This window comes from Engraulis encrasicolus, chromosome 5 (genome assembly GCF_034702125.1).
Source record: "Engraulis encrasicolus isolate BLACKSEA-1 chromosome 5, IST_EnEncr_1.0, whole genome shotgun sequence".
Classification (NCBI taxonomy): domain Eukaryota; kingdom Metazoa; phylum Chordata; class Actinopteri; order Clupeiformes; family Engraulidae; genus Engraulis; species Engraulis encrasicolus.
The window spans coordinates 41,362,848-41,382,509 of record NC_085861.1 but is presented as its reverse complement, the minus strand read 5'-3'; the positions used below and the strand labels follow the sequence as shown (position 1 = coordinate 41,382,509).

At 43.7% G+C, this 19,662-nt stretch overlaps 2 protein-coding genes across 3 annotated transcripts; one reads left to right on the top strand and one right to left on the bottom strand.

Annotated features, from left to right (window-relative positions):
• The first annotated feature begins 667 nt into the window (after positions 1-667).
• LOC134449459 (protein phosphatase 2C-like domain-containing protein 1) lies at positions 668-4,803 on the top strand. Its single transcript, XM_063199410.1, has 3 exons — positions 668-1,072; positions 1,392-2,101; positions 4,029-4,803. Exons 1-3 carry the CDS (start codon positions 1,044-1,046, stop codon positions 4,727-4,729), a joined length of 1,440 nt encoding a protein of 479 aa, XP_063055480.1. The 5' UTR covers positions 668-1,043; the 3' UTR covers positions 4,730-4,803.
• Positions 4,804-4,872: 69 nt separating this feature from the next.
• On the bottom strand, positions 4,873-19,497 carry rab5ab (RAB5A, member RAS oncogene family, b). Of its 2 annotated transcripts, none has more exons than XM_063199411.1 (6): positions 19,252-19,497; positions 16,882-17,069; positions 14,628-14,779; positions 12,767-12,889; positions 7,906-7,999; positions 4,873-7,319 (listed from the first exon to the last, which is right to left on the bottom strand). In XM_063199411.1, exons 2-6 carry the CDS (start codon positions 17,045-17,047, stop codon positions 7,201-7,203), a joined length of 654 nt encoding a protein of 217 aa, XP_063055481.1. In that variant the 5' UTR covers positions 17,048-17,069; positions 19,252-19,497; the 3' UTR covers positions 4,873-7,200. The 2 variants fall into 2 exon arrangements, with proteins under 2 accessions (XP_063055481.1, XP_063055482.1); XM_063199412.1 differs by having other exon boundaries at positions 16,882-17,066.
• Positions 19,498-19,662: the final 165 nt, after the last annotated feature.

Sequence of the window (19,662 nt, the reverse complement as noted above, 5' to 3'; positions counted from 1 at the left end):
GTACCAAATGTGTAACTTTTTTTTGTGTGCCTATTTCTTTGTGTTGTACCAACTAATCAAGCAGCCACAACCTCAGCAGTCATGAACAAAAGTTGATCATTGGAGGTGGAAAATGATATACTGTACATAAGAAATGAAACATGAAATGCACATACTTTCCCTTTCCATTGAGTTTGTTTTACTTAGTTAATTACTGTCTGGTGCACAGTGACCTTCAATTAAATGAAGAGGTGTGATAAGTAATCAATTGAGGGCCCTGCCAGAGTGGTAGAAGTGGGGGATGTGGCAGTAATGCTGGGTGAGTCATGGCATGGGCAGGCAGTGGAGTCAATTAGGTTACGCTACACGTCCTCAGGTGCATGTGGGTCTTGGAAGCACACCATGCACACACACACACACGGCAAAGCACAATAAAGCCATTTGTATACAGACCGAGTGATCGTACATTGAGTGTTTTGTTTATATTACGCCCACATTCAAAGCAGACTGATATGCGTGGGTCTGAGAAGGTCACAACATTTTCTTTAGGGATAAGTATGTGTGTGTGTGTGTGTGTGTGTGTGTGTGTGTGTGTGTGTGTGTGTGTGTGTGTGTGTGTGTGTGTGTGTGTGTGTGTGTGTCACCCAGGCACAAGAGACTGAGAGGGTACACTGCTGCCATCTGCTGGACTACATGGGTACACACATTGGATGCAGCACAGCTCACTTCAATGCCTTTTATTATGTCATCATGTGGATGTGTGAAGACTTGAATTTCAGCCCATGATATTTTTCTTAAAAAAAAGAAAAGAAAAAGAAAAAGAATAGAAAAGACCTTTCAAGGCTTTAACTCCTTTCATATGTGCTGGAAAAGGAGAGAGGTTGGATGTGAACTGGGGATTTCTGTCTGTCTTGCTCAATTTGAGTCCACAAAAAATGTATTCCAACACTTTGGCTCGTTTATATCTGAAAGGTTTTAAGCCAAAGGTATTTGTAATGATTGTTGGTTGCTGTGGCAACAGTCTCCAGAACAAAACAAGTTACAGTTAGAATTCTCATGCCCTCATGGATAGAAAGCCAAAAGAGACCAAGTGGTAATTTGCTTTTGTTCTGTTGGATTTGGCCTAGCTGGTTAATGTCTTACTGTTTGATTGATTAATTAACTGCTTGGGTTGCCTTTGAGACAAAACAAAAACAGTCACTTAAGTAGGCCTACAGTAAAGGGGTAGGGCTTAGGACACATACAGGTAGTCCTTACTTTCTTCAAAGCTAGTATTAAGATTGAATCCCATATTGTTCAATTTCATTTCAATTAATTGAGACTTCTGCCACTTTTGTATTAAGTTAAAATAATCTAGCATGTCATTTAATGAGAGCCTGATTCTGTCATTATTTGCACTCATCATGCTGCAGCTGTTCAGCACTGCCCGAAGTCCCAGAAGAGGCTTACAGCTCTGGCCCGGATTCCTCAAGCCTTTCAGATGGCCAAACCAGCTGTGTGGAGCTTGATCAAGCCACAGTCAAGAGCCCAGCCTCCAGCGAACTGCCTCCTCCTGAGCCACAGTCCAAAGTGGTCACCTACCCATGGAACAGTCCCCTGATCAGGGCTGTGGCCCTGGGACAGGACAGGAATGCACCCTGGAAGAAAGACATGGAGGACGTCAGCGTGCTCCTCCAAAACTACGGGGCTAAAAAGGGGACAGGCTTCTTCGGAGTGTTTGACGGTTTCTATGGACGCGCCTCGGCAGAGATGGCTGCGAATGAGCTGTCGGTGCTGCTGCTGGAGCAGCTGGTCAGGGTGGACCCCTCGTTCTTATTGGATGGCAAGCAGAAGGACTTCCTGTCCCGGATGGCGACCCTGTTGAAGAGGGATGATGCCAGACTGGGCCCTGAGGGTCCTGTGGATGTGGAGGTCACCAGCAAGGAGCAGCAGATGACGCAGGCGTTCGCCAGGGCCTTCTCCAACATGGACTGCGTCCTGGGACTGGGCCGGGGAGAGACCTCCAAGTTCCGCTGGAGCGCCTGCACCTCTGTGGTCTGCGTGGTGGACCAGGAGACCTCATCGGCCCCTGAGAAGTCGGGCCACAAGGCATCACAGGGAACACTGCACATTGCTAACTGTGGTAAGATGGACTGGATGGGGGGGGGCTGGGGGTCAGTTGTCCAGGGCCCAGGTATGATAAGGGCCCAGAATTGGGTCCTCAATACTCATTGGGTGGGGGCGTTTCAGATTAATTTGCCCTAGGCCCAGCCAAATCCATCAGCGGCACTGGGGATAAGGCTCAAAGGTTCACAGGTTCAACCAGATGTCTGGTCTAGGCCTGGTCTAATGGTGCTTTCAGTAAATTGAACTCTAATAGTACAACAGCATGTAGGGATTTTCCCAGAGGATTGGGTGCGCCTGGGTCCAGACTCCAGCCAAAGCTGTCAGCGGCACTGGGGATAAGGCTCAACGTTTCAACACTGCTCCAGATGTCTTGTCTAGGCCTGGGGCTGGTTCAGGAGTAAACCAGGTTAAGTTAAGAGGTAAATCATCTAATAGAAGAGCCTGGAGAAGAGCCTCATCTAATAGAAGAGACCTCATTAGACTCTTAACCTGGTTTACTCCTGAAACAGTTTAGTAGTAGGTCCCTGGTCTAATGGTGCCTTCACTAAATTCAGCTTTAGTAGTACAACAGTATGTACAGATTTTTTCCCCTGAGGATTGGGTGTATGGTATAAGACTTACACCAAAGTAAATATTAATTAAAAACCATAGTTGTAGCATACTTGAACATTGTATTGGTGAACATCCTCCCAACAGCACCCAAAACAAATGGCCAGTTATCAACAAGGTAGTATCATAGTTTTTGTGGCCAGGAGCAAATTTGATGAAAATTGGATCTTACACCTTCATAGTATCTGATGGCTTAGGGAAGAATAATGAAAAATGTATCCGTTCTTTGACAACCCAGTAGACCCTAAAATGTATTAATAATTGGACAATAAATGAACCAGCCGTAAATGCTTAAAATTTGACACTTTCAAGTGCTACTTTGCAAAACCCTTAAGATACCAGATTTCATTAGACTACATTAGGGTAGACATTTTTTAACAGTCTAGCAACTCTGCTTTTCTGAATCACTTCACCTTTCTCTACTTGAGTGGCACTAAGGACTTTGGAATTTTAACGCTGTTGTCTACGCAATACAAATTTTGATTAGTCTTGTTACACCTGCCATTTGTCAATGCGTTAACAATTGATTGCTGTATTGGTCTGTGAAGATTAACATTCTGTCAGGTCATGGTAATCAAAGCAGCTGTAAGCAACTGGAAGTTATGGTCAACTGGACTTCAAGACATTTTATCAAAATTGTCCTCAAGTCTGAGTTCTGTGATGAGTGTGGGCTACTGTACTGCTCCACCTCTAGTGGTCTGGATAGGACTGTAGCACCTAATCAACTAAGTATGTACATCAATACATTCTATTTTTTCTCAGGCCAGAACTGAAGGTCTTTTGATGAGAAATTAAATGTGTTCACCTCCAAAAAAGGAGTCTAGTTGCTGACGTTAGTTTCAGCAATAAGAATGGAAGATAGGCAGCACAGTATAAAAATGAGACTGTTACATGGATGGAACACAATTATAACACAACAACACACCACAACAGTGAAGTGATTTACCCAGAGCCATCTAATATCAGAGTTACGCCACTCCCATAGACCTCTATGGACCAATCTTTCCACAGCAATGGCGGCTCTCATGGAGCCTCACGGAGCGTTAACATGGAAATCCCCATTGACTTTAGTTCTATTAGAAGTTACTTAGTTCCAGGAGGTGGCCGTAGAACACAGAAAATGTGGTAAAGATAATGTAATTTGTTTGTACTTAATCTTTGTTTGGTATGTGATGGTTCTGTGTTAGTTTCCAACGAACAGAAGTTTACTGTTAAGAAACATTTTAATCTACGCGAATCACATCACCAACCGACTTCCTGGTCCCCGGTTTGCGCAACTCTGTTATTAGATGGCTCTGGATTTACCTAAATCGTGCACTTATTCCCGGACACAGGAAACATCCACGCCGTCCTGTGCAAGCATGGCAAGAGCTTCCGGCTGACCAAGGACCACAGCACGGCCAACAGCGCGGAGCACAAGCGCATCCTGCGGGAGGGAGGCTCCATCAGCCCCAACAAGCACCACGGCCTGGTGGAGGGCCTGCTGAAGGCCACACGAGCCCTGGGGAACTACGGTGACCAACGGCTGAGGAGGCTGGTGATCCCCGTGCCACACCAGGTGTCCCTGAGCCTGGAGCCCTCCGCCGAGCTGCTGGTGCTGGGCTCTAGCGGGCTGTGGGGCGGCGGGCTGGAGCCGGAAGACGTGGCTCCTGTGGTGCAGCGCTGCGTCCAGGACTGGAGGGCACAGCTCGGTCGCCAGAGGGCCAAGAGGGAGCAGCGGTGCAGAGCCCTGAGGGGATCCGAGGCCCGGGAGGACACTGGAGATAACGCTGAGGACATGACAGTAGAGGGCACTAAGAAGCAAACATCCACAGGTGGAGAGGAGGATGACCACGAGCCAGCAGCAACCAACAGACTGCCCACGGATGAACATGTTGAAGAGGATAGAGGCAGGAGCAATGAGGACGATAAGGAACTGGCAGGCAATATTTGTAAGAAATTGATTAAGAAAGCGGTAGCTGCAGGTTCCAGAGAGAATATATCAGTGATTGTGATCCTCTTCCAAGGAATAGATGAGGTGGACACAAGGGTCTGATTATGGTCCCTCAATCAGACCCACTATGAGTTTTACTATAAATACCTATTTTTGAAAATAAAGTAAAAAAACAAGGTGGTTGTTGGATGCAAGGACAAAAAGGGCCTGTGCCTTGTGATGAGCGTCATGAAACATTCACACCATTAAATGTACACAATTTCACCCCTTTATTGAAAATATTAACTAGTACCTGGCCAATCCATTTTAGATTAGTCCTTCGCTGTTAAGGTTGTTACATCACTTTGTCCATCTGGTTTTCTGACAGTCACATAACTCAGCTACATTTGGTGTTTTTTTTTCAGCAGTAGGTTAGCACTTCCATGGTTATGCGTTTTAAATTGATCAAACGGGCAGTCACCAGCCTCAGAATTTGTGCAATTTGCCAAGAGTCCTCAGGGAGGAGAAAAAATAAAATAAAATCTCAGACTGATAAGATAGAACTACAAAGACAGACCACTGAGTAAATGTGAAAATGATTCGTTAATAATACGAGGTACATTAAAAAAAACACACCTTTTAACATTATTTGACCAGTTTGCGAATGAAAAACAAAACAGAAACAAAACAAAAATCTACATCCACAGTTGAGCATTTCTGGGAAACTGTACTGTACATTTGCAATCTCTAGGTTTCACAGAACAAACCGAGGGTATATTTTAGCAGTGCAAAGGTATGACATGAAAATCAAAAAAGATTCATCATGACTCCTCCATACTCTTCACTAAAATTGCAGTTAACCTGGGGAGTATTCCAAAAACCTGTCTCAGTAGTAAACCTTGAGGTAATGGGAAATCCTCTCATGAAGAGCCTGGAGTCCTCATAGTCTTAACTAAATGGCATGTGAGGTACCTACTAGCAGGTTCACCACTTCCTGTTGGTTAACTTGGCCAAGTTTATCACTTATAACCATGCTCTTGGAATACTTCTCTGTGCTCTGGAGACAGCTTGTATCCCACAGCACGGAAGGTGGCAGGAAACGTCACCACACACACATCCCATTCCAAACACTCACAGGCACGCACACACACACAGACAGGCTGATGATCTGGAGATTCACCATTAGAGGTCATGAACTCGTATCTGGTTATTTTGACTGCCTAAACACCCCACCCTTGGTCTGCACTGCTGTCATCGTTTAAACAAATAAGAAAGACAAAGGCTGCACTGGATTGCTCTATTTTACAATATATTCATTTCGCTTAGGATGAGCTTGAGGGATTGCAGCTCTCACTGGTCATCTTGCACTGGGCTATGGCACCCTGTACACAGACCTTCCTACACACGTCACACTAAACCTCTCATGTTGTCGTCATACACTGATCGCAGAAAAGGCAATGTTAAAAACAGATGTGACAGAAATTGAAACACAAAGTTTCGAATAATATTAATAATAAAAAACACAGACCAGTTGGGTTGGTTTTTGTTGTATTTTTCTGATGTCCATGATCTTTTTTTTTGTTTTTTGCTTTTTTTAAAACCCTAAAGCACATCATGATATCCATCAATCGAAAGGGAAAATCCCTCAGGAGTCGGGGACAAAATAGGAAAGACATTAACACGCCAAACACCTTTCGCAGATGTAATGTGCTATACTGTTTTTTCCCTCCTTGTCGGGCAACAAATCTTTGGCAATGTTCATGCCAAAACAGACCCTGCCGCTGAGCTTTTGATTTCTGATCTTATAGGGGAGGCTGGCGATGCAGGGGGCCGAGCACCACCAAAGCGTGCGGCTGCTGATGGGGTTTAGTGGGTTGCAGTGGGAGTGGGGGGAGGGACTCAGGAGGAATGCTTGGAGTCAAGAAGGAGAGTAAGCGTCAATACTGCGGATGACTGAATACAGACATAGCCCCAGAGGCTAGTAGTGGGCTGGGCTAGGGTGAAGAAGAGAGGGAGCCGCACACACTCTCATCATCTTCATGGTGGCAAGCTTTTTTTTCCGAGAAATAAAAAAAAAGAACCTTTCACACCCACAACCCCCATTAAGCCTCCCCCTGTAGTAACTCAGTCCTCAGACAACTACCCACCGTCATATCCACCCCCCCCCCAACACACACACATCCACTACAGACACATCTGTATGCATACACGTGTCTTGCACTTGGACACTCTTCTACTAGTTTGTTTAGAAGTTTACAAAATGTATATGTGTGGGTCTGTGTGCATGTCTGTATGTTCATGTGCGTGTGTGTGTGTGTCTTTTTTAGGCGTTTGTAGTGATACATGCATCTATTAATCTTGATGATCATACTTGTTTTTTTTTCCTTTTCTTTTTTTTTCCTTCAAAAATAAAAAAAGTTATTAGAAACGTATCTACACAGAGTCTTTAGCTAATCCAGGGGGACACAGGTCGCAAGAGGAGGAGGAGGAGGAGGAAGATGAGCCCCATGTCTAGATGTTACATAGAGTCAAAGAAGAAGAAGAGGACGAGAGGAGAGGAGAGGAGAGGAGAAGAGGAGAGGAGTCCAACGTAGTTAGTTACTGCTGCAACATGGTCCTTTCGTGGGCTGAGCTTGCTCCGTCAGGTCCACCCCTCGGTTGCTCCTGGCACTTGCTCCTGCTTGCTGTGGTTCACTCTTGGGCAACTTTTTCGCTGTACGAGAGAGAGAGAGAGAGAGAGAGAGAGAGAGAGAGAGAGAGAGAGAGAGAGAGAGAGAGAGAGAGAGAGAGAGAGAGGGAGAGAGAGAGAGAGAGAGAGAGAGAGAGAGAGAGAGAGAGAGAGAGAGAGAGAGAGAGTAATAAGAGTAAAGTAAATACATCCCCAAATGGTATGGAACAAATAGAAAGGAGAACAGTTTGAAAATAGCCCCTTGTCTACCATACATACAGATACTGAAACCAATTTGAAAACATCCCAATTACTGGTAGTATAATTCCACAATAATCATATACTGATACCAATTTGAAAACATCAATTACCTGTAGTGTAATTCAACAACCATGAGCCGTCAGCAACTCTGTATTCTGTCGTCCCAGCCAATAAACATTTCAATACACACTTACGCAAATGTATAGTTTATGGGAGATACAATTGGCTATTAAGTAACTATTAAAGTGCAAGTGAAACTAGATGGTTAATAATAGAAGATATGGAAATAATAGAAAGCTTGTTATGCCTGAAATGAAACACAAACCAACAAAGACAAGAAGGCATCACATGAATTAAATTAGATCCATACCAATGGCCATGAAGATTTCGTTGACGTTCATGGATGTCTTTGCTGAGGTCTCCATGAAGAGCAGGCTGTTGTCATCTGCGTACGTCTGTGCAAGCTGCCACACAGGGGGGACAAGACCACAGGTTAGAAACCACCACTGTCACAGTGATTCTCTTACAATGGAATATAGCTGGTAACACTTAGTTAGAAAAGGTATATGTTAGGGTGTGTCATGAAATTAAAACCGGCATACAAATGACATGACTCATCCATGTCATGGAATATTAATGACACATGATTGCTCTTTATGAATTGGTAAGTCAAGTTGACATTGTTTGGGTGCAATCACACAGCGAATCACTCAGCGAAGAAGATCACACAGCGAAGAAGATCATTGGAGTACCACTCCCCTCCCTGCAGGACATTTACACCACACGCCTCACCCGGAAAGCACTGATGATCATCAAAGACACAAGCCACCCTGCACACAAACTGTTCAGCCTCCTGCCCTCTGGAAAGAGGTACAGGCGCCTCCGTTCCCGTACCACCCGGCTGGCGAGCAGCACAATGCACCAAGCGATCAAGATGCTGAACACTCAACCCACTCTCCCTCCACTGTCAGCCTCTAGCCAGCAAGGCCACTGACAACCCCCCCCCCACTGTCAGCCTCTAGCCAGCAAGGCCACTGACAACCCCCCCCTCCCCATCCCCCACCACCATATCTGCGACTGAACATTCCACCTGCACTACTATACTTGTGACTGAACTTTCAACCTGCACTAACTCAAAACATGCACACACACACACCACACACACAACACACAACACACACACACACACACACACACACACACACACACACACACACACACACTCACACACACACACACACACACACACACACACACACACACACAAGCACACTGCACTTTCTGCACTAAACCCAACATACACACACTGACACACACACACACACACACACAGATACAGACACACAAACACACACACACAAGACGCACCACCGCACCTTCTACCTGCACTAAACACATACACACACACACACACACACACACACACACACACACACACACACACACACACACACACACACACACACACACACACACACACACACACACACACACACACACACACACACACACACACACACACACACTGCTGCTGGTGTACTTGACAGACCTTTTTATATTTANTTTCCTCAAAAATGCTACTATTACCATGTCAGAACGCTATAAAGGACTTTTTTTAGGAAAAGCACAAAAACACAACAAATACCTCTTAATGTATGTCCTCTACAAGTCTTCTGTTGTCCAGTCTTGCACTTTAAATGTCTGTATGAGCACTGTCTATGTCCATACTGTCTTAAGTCCATGTATAAGTACTGTCTATGTCTATACTGTCTATGTCCTTACCTTAATTAGTCTATGTCTGTATGGGAAAGCAAGAAATGTAATTTCAAATTCTTTGTATGACCAGTGCATGTAAAGAAATTGACAATAAAACCTACTTGACTTGACTTGATCACATTCCCAAAGTCAAATGATACATGATGACAACAGTGACAAACATCAATAATACGTCAATAACGCTCCTGACATGGGTCACACAATTCTAGTTTTCATTTACATGAGACCCTTATGAGACCCTTATGAGACCCTTATGTAGACCCCTTCAAAAAAAGTCTTAAAAGGGACACTGTGCAGGAAATGGTCAAAAAAGGTAATGCAACTATGCTGCTCATTGAAACTGGGCTGACTATTGGCAAATTTGATCTTTACATGAAAGTTTACAAGTAATAAACAAATATTTTCTAGTATGGTGCAAGTACAGTCATTTTTGCAGCTAAAAATTGCTATTTTTGGAAATTCAAAATGGCGGACCATGGAGAAGATCCCCTTTTCATGTATGAAAAGTGCAATTTTTCCAGTCATAATGAATACTTAGAATTTGATGCTGGTGGTAAGTATTCATGAAAAAGGTAACATTAGTGAATGGGCAGCATGAGTTCTGGAAATAAACAACTAAAAATCTCACACAGTGTCCCTTTAACCCTTTATAGGGCACACAAATTTCAGCTCCCGAGTGAAAAAAAAAGTTTGACAGGCTCCAGGCCCCTGCTGATGGGTCACTTGTCAAGATGTCACTATCTGTCTGAAAGCCTGATTTCTCCTCCTGATTCATTTGATATAACCAACTTTGGTGTACACCCTTGTAGAGAGGCATGGCAGAGGCATTTGTGAGGGTTAAGGAATGGCTTTTGTTGCCACGATACAAAAGCCATGGGATTAGAAGTTCTGCCTTCTCACTGTAGACATGCACGGAACATTCACAACACAGTAGCTTAGAAGCTAGGGATGCACCGATACCACTTTTTTGAAAACCGATACAAGTACGAGTACATTAATGTGTGTACTTGCCGATACCGAGTACCGATACCGATACCTTTTACCACCACAATACAATGAAAATAAATGCATGGCCTTGTTTTTTCCACCTGTGATATTTTTATTGTCCATTTCCATGTAGATTTAGTTGTAATGACATTGTATGTATGAGGTGGCACTTTTTTCCATGCTGCTTTCAAGTCCACAGAACGTGACAAGACTTTGCATTGTTTTGTGTAATAGCAGTATCGTTCCTGGTATCAGCAAGTGCTTGACGAGTACGAGTACAAGTATAATGAGCAGTATTGGGTGCCGATACCAATACCAGTATCGGTGCATCCCTATTAGAAGCAATAGGATACGAAGAAAACGTGGGTGTGTGTTGTTGTATAGTCTTTGAGGTCCTCCTTAATTGTGAAAAAAGAATCAATGGAACTTTATATACGGTGTGATGTGGCCTGTGGATTATTGCGTGTTAATTACATATTGCACAGTAATGATCCTACACCATGAATATTGGGTAGTCAGTCAGAATAATGGGGCTCGCACTTAGCAGATATTGCAGAGTATTTCAATACCATTAAATATTCAGATGTAATATTCAATGTTCCACAGTAGGCGCAGTAGACAGGAGAAATTCAAGTGGCCGAGGAGAAGACTGTGGAGTCATGATCTGCATGTGGGAATGTTGGTTATGGCCTTGCTTTGAGGGCGAACGTGAGGCAATGTAAGTCCAATGGTTCAATAATGTACAACTGCAGGAGTAATGTCCTCCTTGTTTGAAGTGTCTCGTCTGTGTCTTATTTTGGTGCAGCAGATCCAATTGTCCCATAACCTGATTCTCGCCAGAGCTTTGCAGTTCCACGCAGCTTTGCAAGCTACACTGCTAGGTCTAGGTGTGCGGGCATTGGATTCGACTTCTGAAGGCTTGGCTTTATCTTTATCCATCATTTGTCCTATCTTTCACCCACAAATTCCCTCAAAAACCCTTTTCAGTTCATCTCTAAAGAATCAATTTACACTGCAGTCTGCTATCTGTCCAGCAACTCCTCAATGCGAGCTACCATTGTTATTGAAACAATAAACGCTTCAGCAAGTTTCTTGGCGGAGATATTCTCCGGAGTCCAGAGCTGTGTGTAGTGTAGTTCTGCAGAGCTCCACCAGGGGGGGCCTGCGAGCTACACACTGAGAGGTCAGCTAAGAACTAAGCTAATTGCCCCAGAGGCATAATTAACTTAACTGACTAAAAGTCTTTCCTTCTACACACTGCCTGCCATCAAGGGCAACACGACCTCAACCCTTCTAGAACACTATTGGAGATACAGCAAAGAAGACAGACACCACAGACCTTGACCTGGCCACAGAGCACAGAACTGGTCAAAATACAGCATCCATACATTTGCAAGCTATTATTAGACTGTATTCCCAAACGCTTCATCTGACTCTCACAGGTTTGAAAATGGTGTAGAGTTATATTGCCTTGTTATACAGTATTTATAAATTAACGGATTTCTGTATGCACTATATTACATGCTCTTGTTCCATCTTCAATTCACTGACATTCATTTAAGTTGGAATGCTATTTGTTGAATGTTAAAAAGTACCAGACCAATTGCTGGCCACATTTGCCAACTTTCAGACACTGCGGCCCAATACATCTCACACCAGTGTGTGGTTCGATTGAGTGATTTTACATATCATTATGTCCTTATGGGCATTTACTTTTAAATGTCAATACATTTAAATATCTCATTTGGTCTCTCATACAACACCACCAGTATGGTCTTTGCATCTATGTAATTAATAGGCCGTTACGAACACCGAGAAACAACCTGCCAAACGTCTTTACAGGAGTTGACTAGCATCAATAATACGACTCCACAATGTACAGTAGATGAATTTACTGAATTTCCAGTCGTTTTTAGCTGCAAAACTTACTGTATTTGGTCATAATAGTAAAATGAAAAACTCAAATTTGGGTATAGGCAGCACAGTTGCGATTAGCATCATAGACATAGTTGCAATATCTACTCTGCACTAATTATATGACCAGTAGTAAGAGCACCATAAATAATATTTACAGTTATTTACTATAAAACTGACAGCACTGAGAGTGTAACAGTTTCACATACCAAAAATAAAATTTGTCAACAACACAAAAAGCTGTGTTCCAAGAAAAAATATGCAATACGTTTATGAATGTATTGAAAGATCTGAAACTCCTATGCACAGCCAGGTTCCAGGTGCTGGTGAAGTGCAGTCATCAGTAATCCACAGTCAAGAAGAAGGATCACCGCACACTGGTGGACCTGATTTTGCTGTTTTTCTATTTAGTGTTGTTCACTTAAACTAAATGAAAAAGCAGCTAAATCAAGTCCACCCGTGTGCGGTGATCCTTCTTCTTTACTACGGTTATGAATGTCTTTGTCTTGTGTTTCCTGAGGCTTCCAAGATTCAGATTTGACGCTGACACTAACCTGGAAGTCAAGGGTCCTCTTGTTGGCCAGGTCAGCCTTGTTGCCAGCCAGAGCTATTACGATGTTGGGACTGGCTTGTCTCTGAAGTTCCTTCACCCAATTTTTTGCCCGTGTAAACGATTCCTGTGCAAAAGCAAGACCATTTATTAAGACATTAGGCAATAATACATGAGAAAAATGCAATAACTCTTTAAGCATGATTACTGCTTTATTTCAATGGACACGTTCTTGGACCAGGAAGCAGTACGGTTAGATAACTGCCCGGAGAAGCATCTTTAGGCATCTGGCTCCCAAGGCTACAATCCAGGGCCACTCATATTTTCTAGATATTCACTAGGGATGGCACAAACCGCACCGAAAACCGAAACCGTACAATTCACACACATACCGAACCGAACCGTGCAATCCGTGGCAAACCGCAGTTCATGTACTGCACATAAAAATATGTAAAAGAGGGCATTTGGAACGCTCAGACAGCGCACATCAGCTGACGACAGCTTAAGGTTAGCACAATAGGCGGTTCTCAGACATATGCAAAATGTAAAATTCAACTTAAGCATCATCACTTTATAATTGCAATTGTATAAATATGGTGTAATATTCCCAGTGCATCATTTATTATGAATAAAAAAAACAACAACACAAAAAAACGAGAACTGTACAGAACCGAAAACCGTGACCTTCATACCGTGATATGGACCGAACCGCGAATTTTGTGAACCGTACCACCCCTAATATTCACTAAATCACCAAGTAATGCTTTGTTCAGTTAGGTGCAGGACTTCACCAGTGGAATCATAAACACATACTGTAGGTTATCTGGGATATGTGGGATGTTTCACTTTGTAGGGCAAAACAGCACTAGCAGATAAAAAGAGTCCACTAGCAGATAAACGAGCCCACTTCAACCAGAATGTTTTGCTCCCACACTGACTTGCTTCCTTTTTATGTGACGTGATGTGACGAGTCAATGGACACTTCTCAACACGTTAGAGGATCCATTGACCCGAAACGTCACATAAGAAAAAAACAAAACAACAAAAAACAGAGGCAGCAAAAAAAAAAAAAAAATCCTGGTTGAAGTGGAACCTCATCTTTTTTATCCCTCAGTAATCATTGGACCTGTGTAGTTAGGCATAGCTCCACTGACAGGTCCGGGAGAGTTGCTCATTGGAATTCGTTTTCAGAAGCTATGGCTTTACCTACCACTTGTCCTTCCTTGCCACTAACACATTCCTTCAAAACTGTTCTCTATTCATCTTTTTAAGAACCAATATGTGGTGGAATCTTCAATACAGTTGGTGCGTCACTCCTCAATGCGAGCTGCCATTGTTACCTGAAACAACAATCGATTTGTTAAGTTCCAGGACTAAAAACTTCCCAAATGGCGCTGTTGACCAGCCCTGTATCTGGAGCTTGTGGAGCCATCCCTGTTGGAGCTGCATGGAACTACACAGAGCCAGACTAACACATTTGGCAACGTTTTCACTTCCTGACCCCATGGCAATGACACCTCTACCGTCTAACTTACTTGCATGCAGCCTGAGCCTACTATCCCCTGCCCGAGGTCCTTCACCCAGTGAACACACTCCTGTTTACCTAGTTTGGGATCTTGTAGACCACAATGGCGGTCTGGGCTCCTCTGGTCACAATAACTGTGACACCCCCATGTGTGTGTTTACCTCCCTGTCGTACACCAAAATGGCAGCTTGTCGTCCTTTGTAATAGTCTACATGGGCGCCAGGCTGTGGTATCTGGTGTGTGTGTGTGTGTGTGTGTGTGTGTGTGTGTGTGTGTGTGTGTGTGTGTGTGTGTGTGTGTGTGTGTGTGTGTGTGTGTGTGTGTGTGTGTGTGTGTGTACCTCGTTTGTGATGTCGTAGACCACGATGGCCGCCTGTGCCCCTCTGTAGTACATGGGCGCCAGGCTGTGGTAGCGCTCCTGTCCTGCTGTGTCCCAGATCTCAAACTTCACTGTCGTGTCATCCAGACACACCGTCTGAGTGAGGAAGGCGGCTACACAGTACGGAAACAGGAAGCACACACAATTAACACACAGACACTGAACTGCTGATGAATGCTTTGACAGGTGTGTGGGTCAAGACAGAACGCTTTGCAGGTATGCAGGTTAACTGCAGGAGAATGCAGGTAAAATGTCCAAGTAGCTGGTAGATATAAAAAGGTAGAGTATGTAGGATTGTGGCCAGAGTAGGCATTACAACTATGCTGCCCATTCCCAAATTTGATCTTTTCATGAAGATTTACATTATAATTTAAACACTTAGTGGTTTCTTTTGCCTTAAGACATGTAAAAGTTTTTATCTTTTACCTGACATGTTTCGACGGTGTTACTTCCGTCTTCATGATGAAGACGGAAGTAACACCGTTGAAACATGTCAGGTAAAAGATAAAAACTTTTACATGTCTTAAGGCAAAAGAAAATCCAAGTGAAAAGAGAAGTCCGCGACACTGCTTGTCTATTTATGATTTAATCGAGCAACGTTTCGACCTTCAGGTCTTCATCAGGCAAAGTCGCCTGATGAAGACCTGAAGGTCGAAACGTTGCTCGATTAAATCATAAATAGACAAGCAGTGTCGCGGACTTCTCTTTTCACTTGGATTTACTCTCATTGTCCTGCACCTGGCCCATCGGGTGGGATGTGCACACATCTACTTCTCTGAAGTTAAGGCAAAAGAAACCACTAAGTGTTTAAGTTAAACAGTTAGACATAATGAACTTAATACATATGATTTACATTATAATGTTTGACCAGGGCAATTACAAAGTGGTGACAAAACAACACAAACGAAGCTTTCTGGAACCAATGGTCAGCACATTCACACAGAGAGACACATAGCACAACACAGCAGCGCCGGGCGAGTCATGAATGAAGTCCACTGGCAGGCAACATGCTTAGGGTTTCACTTCTACTTCCGCTGCATGTACTGTAAAGCCTTCCCACACCACAGCTGACTTCTCATCAGCTCAGCTGACCCCAACAGCCAGGCCACCAGACCTAAAGCTCAGACCTGCCGTCACCACTCTGGACCTCCTCCACTCAACGCAACTGTGTGAGATCTTGGACAAAAATTCCTAATCTCTCTCTTTAAAAAAAGACCTCAGTATTTGGGTGGGGTGAGAGGACTGCACTGGACAGTGTGGGAAGAGATAGTAACTCCTAAAATCAGCAATAGCAGACCACTGCAGAGGAAAAAATAATGTAATGGACTGGGACAATGCCAAAATCATACAGCAAGAGAGCAGGTATCACCGTTGGATTCCAATGGTGATTAACCGTTATGGTGGCCTAACCACCAACCACCATAAACAGGGATGAGGGGGCATATATGCTGCCTGTCTCACACCTGGACCACCATCCTGAGGCCACATCTTTATCAGCAGGAGATGTGACCAACTTGTCAATATTGACAGGAAGGTCACACCTCCACAACATTAGCTGTTTTTAAAGAATGTCACACTTCAACATCCATGTGAACCTCTGATGAAGACGGAAGTTTCTCCATCGAAACTTGTCAGGTAAAAGATTAAAAAAACGTTTACACGTTTGAAACAACACAGCTTAGCTCAAGAAAAATAGAGATCTGCCCATGGCCCGTGGCCATGCTAAGCCATGCTCAGTCTTCATCTCTGAGACAACTAACCCAACTCTCACCAGATGAATGAAGTTATGCCTTGCACCACAAATGCATCCAAGAAGGCTGTAGAGGAGAGGCATTTCAGAAGACGGGGGCTTTTAAGGTCGTGAGAGGAACGAAAACATCCTTGCCACCAATGAATGCCTTCAAAACGGTTCTCTATTCATCTTTTCAAGAATGAATGGGGTAGATGCCACAACTCGGTTGTAATTGATGTGAGCTGCCATTGTCGTCTCAAAACAACCACTGCTCTGCTACGTCACACATTAATGAAAATGTGTGTGCCGTGATTCCGGATTAGACTGTTTATTTCCTGGATACCCCGAAGTGCCTCACATTCATTTATTATGCTCCAAATGTATGCATGGAGCAAGGGGGAACTACAATCATCTGGTGGGAGTCATGTTATGATGGAACAGTCCGAGTTACAAAAAGAAGCAAAAATTCAAAAATTCTCTCACCTCCTATAGTGCTCTCCTGGAACTCGTGGAACTGTCCTTTGACGAAGCGGAGCACCAGGCTGGACTTGCCCACGGCTGACTCCCCGAGCAGCACCAGCTTGAACTGGCAGATCTTGTTTCCGGCATTGGGCCCATTGGGTCTCGAAGCGCCACCCCGACTTGCCATAACCTAGATGCCACACACACTGCTGTTCAAGCAGGCAAGGAGGGAGTGGTCAAGAGATAATTAGGTGAATTAAATGAGTACAGTGAAGGTCTGGTTGACCGAAATGTCAGCTTTCAAAGTAAATTGTTTTGCTTGACTGTAAATGTAGGAGTGTTGAACTTTTCCATAGTCTATAAGCCCATTGGGAAACTCCAACTCCCATTGTCATTGTGACACAGCACTCCACAGCACACAAGTGAACACTGCACACTGCACACTGCACACAACGAAATTGCATTTATGCTTCACCCGTGCAAGGGGGCAGCCCTCAGTGGCACCCCATGGGGAGCAGTGCGGTGGGACGGTACCATGCTCAGGGTACCTCAGTCATGGAGGAGGATGGGGGAGAGCACTGGTTGATTACTCCCCCCACCAACCTGGCGGGTCGGGAGTCGAACCGGCAACCTCTGGGATGCAAGTCTGACGCCCTAACCGCTCACCCATGACTGCCCACCCATGACTATAAGTGAATTAAACCTAAAAGTACAAAAGAATCAGGTTACCCTTGGACCTCACATTCAGAGGCAGAAGGCATGACAGAAACTGCCTTCCTCTGTGTGTCTAAATGCAGGCTAACATGTAATTAAGTATACACAAACACACAAGCACAGACAAAATAAACATTAAGAATTACCAGGATTACACCATCACAGACCAGACTCGCTTGTATTAGATAAATTCATTTCAACAGAGTTTAAAATCCACATTATAGATCCACATTATCCACAGATATCGGCCTACATCTTTCCCAAAAGCAAGTCCAAAATATTACTGACCCCATTAAGGTCATTGAAGCTAGCAAAAAAGTGCAAAAACATATTTGTTCACACAGTTGAAATTCTTTTTCACACTGGAGTTGAAAAGACAAGAAGTAAACCATACAAGCCCTTCTGTTACTTCATAACCAACTCTATAGGCAAGCTATATAACCTAGTTAAGCACTCATAATTACCTCTGCGAGGGATGCAGTCAAGCAAAGAACCAAATCCGCACTTACACATTCCTGTATGACTCATGTGAAACCACAGTTTTCGTCCTCTCAGTAAGCATGACGATTTAAACCCAACGGGTTATTTGTTACATCACTCTTCAGACCATGAATAGCCAACAGAGAAAATGCTGCTTGCTAACTTTTCACTCTTGTCAGTGGGGTATATTACAGTATAACATTAAGAATGGTTATACATAGATAGAAATAACCTGTCAACACACTTACTTCCAAAATTGGGAAATCTCTGACACATTCAAAACCAAAGGGACAGCATATGTAAACAGCAGTCACACAAATATTCAGATATATACATCTCCCTTCCGGTGTCCATTTGCTAGCTCATCACGCCAACCATCCCTCGTCATCATTGACATGGCATATTATCCAAGTCTGCCACACCTTCCAAAAGGCTGAATATGACACAAAAGACAGTTCAGCACATAGTAGACACAAGGCTGAGTTCACTTCAGGGATAGTCTTGCCACTAACCATGGGCACATCATAATTGAGCAACAAGCTGTGTCATGTAGCTCGCTAGCTAGCCGACTAGCTAGCTGGACACCTTTCCCTTCCTTCTAAACCTAATGTGATGGAAAACAACCAAAGCATTCTACCTCTACAGAGACCCACAGACAAACTGGCTAAACGAATGAACAAGTAAACATAACCACACGTGCCGCACACAAGAAGCAGCAGCCTTTGCCAGCTGTTTATCACTATTAACAGACTATATTTTAATGAGTCGTATGAAGCCTTTTAGTTCCACTCATTATTTGAGCAACGCAGAGCCCAGTGTCAGTGAGTAGCTATGTTAGCGAGCTATGGCAGTCTAGCATAACATTCCACAGCCCCGAAGTAGCCTACAATCTTTTGAAGTGTAGCAAACCATTCAATGGCTAATCAGCGTTACGCGCCATTAACACTTGCCAGACAAATGGCATGATATTGTGTTGCAACAGCGCACAAAACTCTCTCGTGTGTACTGCGGGACTAAAAGGCCTGTGTTTATAACAAAGCTAACAGTAGCTAACCAAGTTCCTTATTCGTGTTTGCTAACTACGTAGCCTGTGGTGCATTTGCAGTTTTGCTAATGCTAGCTAGCCTAACTTGTTTTTAATGAACATCATGATCCAAAATAAAAGAGCCCTGCGTTTGAAAAGGATGTATACGTTACCTTCTCCAGAGGGAAACAACAAGGGCGCTCGACAAATAATATTTTCGCGTTTCTAATTGTGGCCAACACCAGAGAAATCTCTCTAGCTGCTGCTAATGTCTTTCCTTCCTTTTCTTCGCAACTTCCCTCTTTGCCTCAAAACGTTGGATGACAGATCGTATGACTGGATTTGACATCGCTACGCGCAGAAACAAAGTAGCCAATCAAAAACTCCCGTCTTAAAGTTGGCTTCCAAAGTTACCTATCTCTTCCATCTCTTTCATGTAGAACTACCAGAATTATTGAAAGCAACCAAAATTGCATACATTCCCTCTAGCTCTACAGTTGTTATTGTTCAAATAACTAATCAGAGACGTTTTAGACCCAGAGTGAGACGGGTGTACAATTTCATCTCTCAACTAGGCAGATACA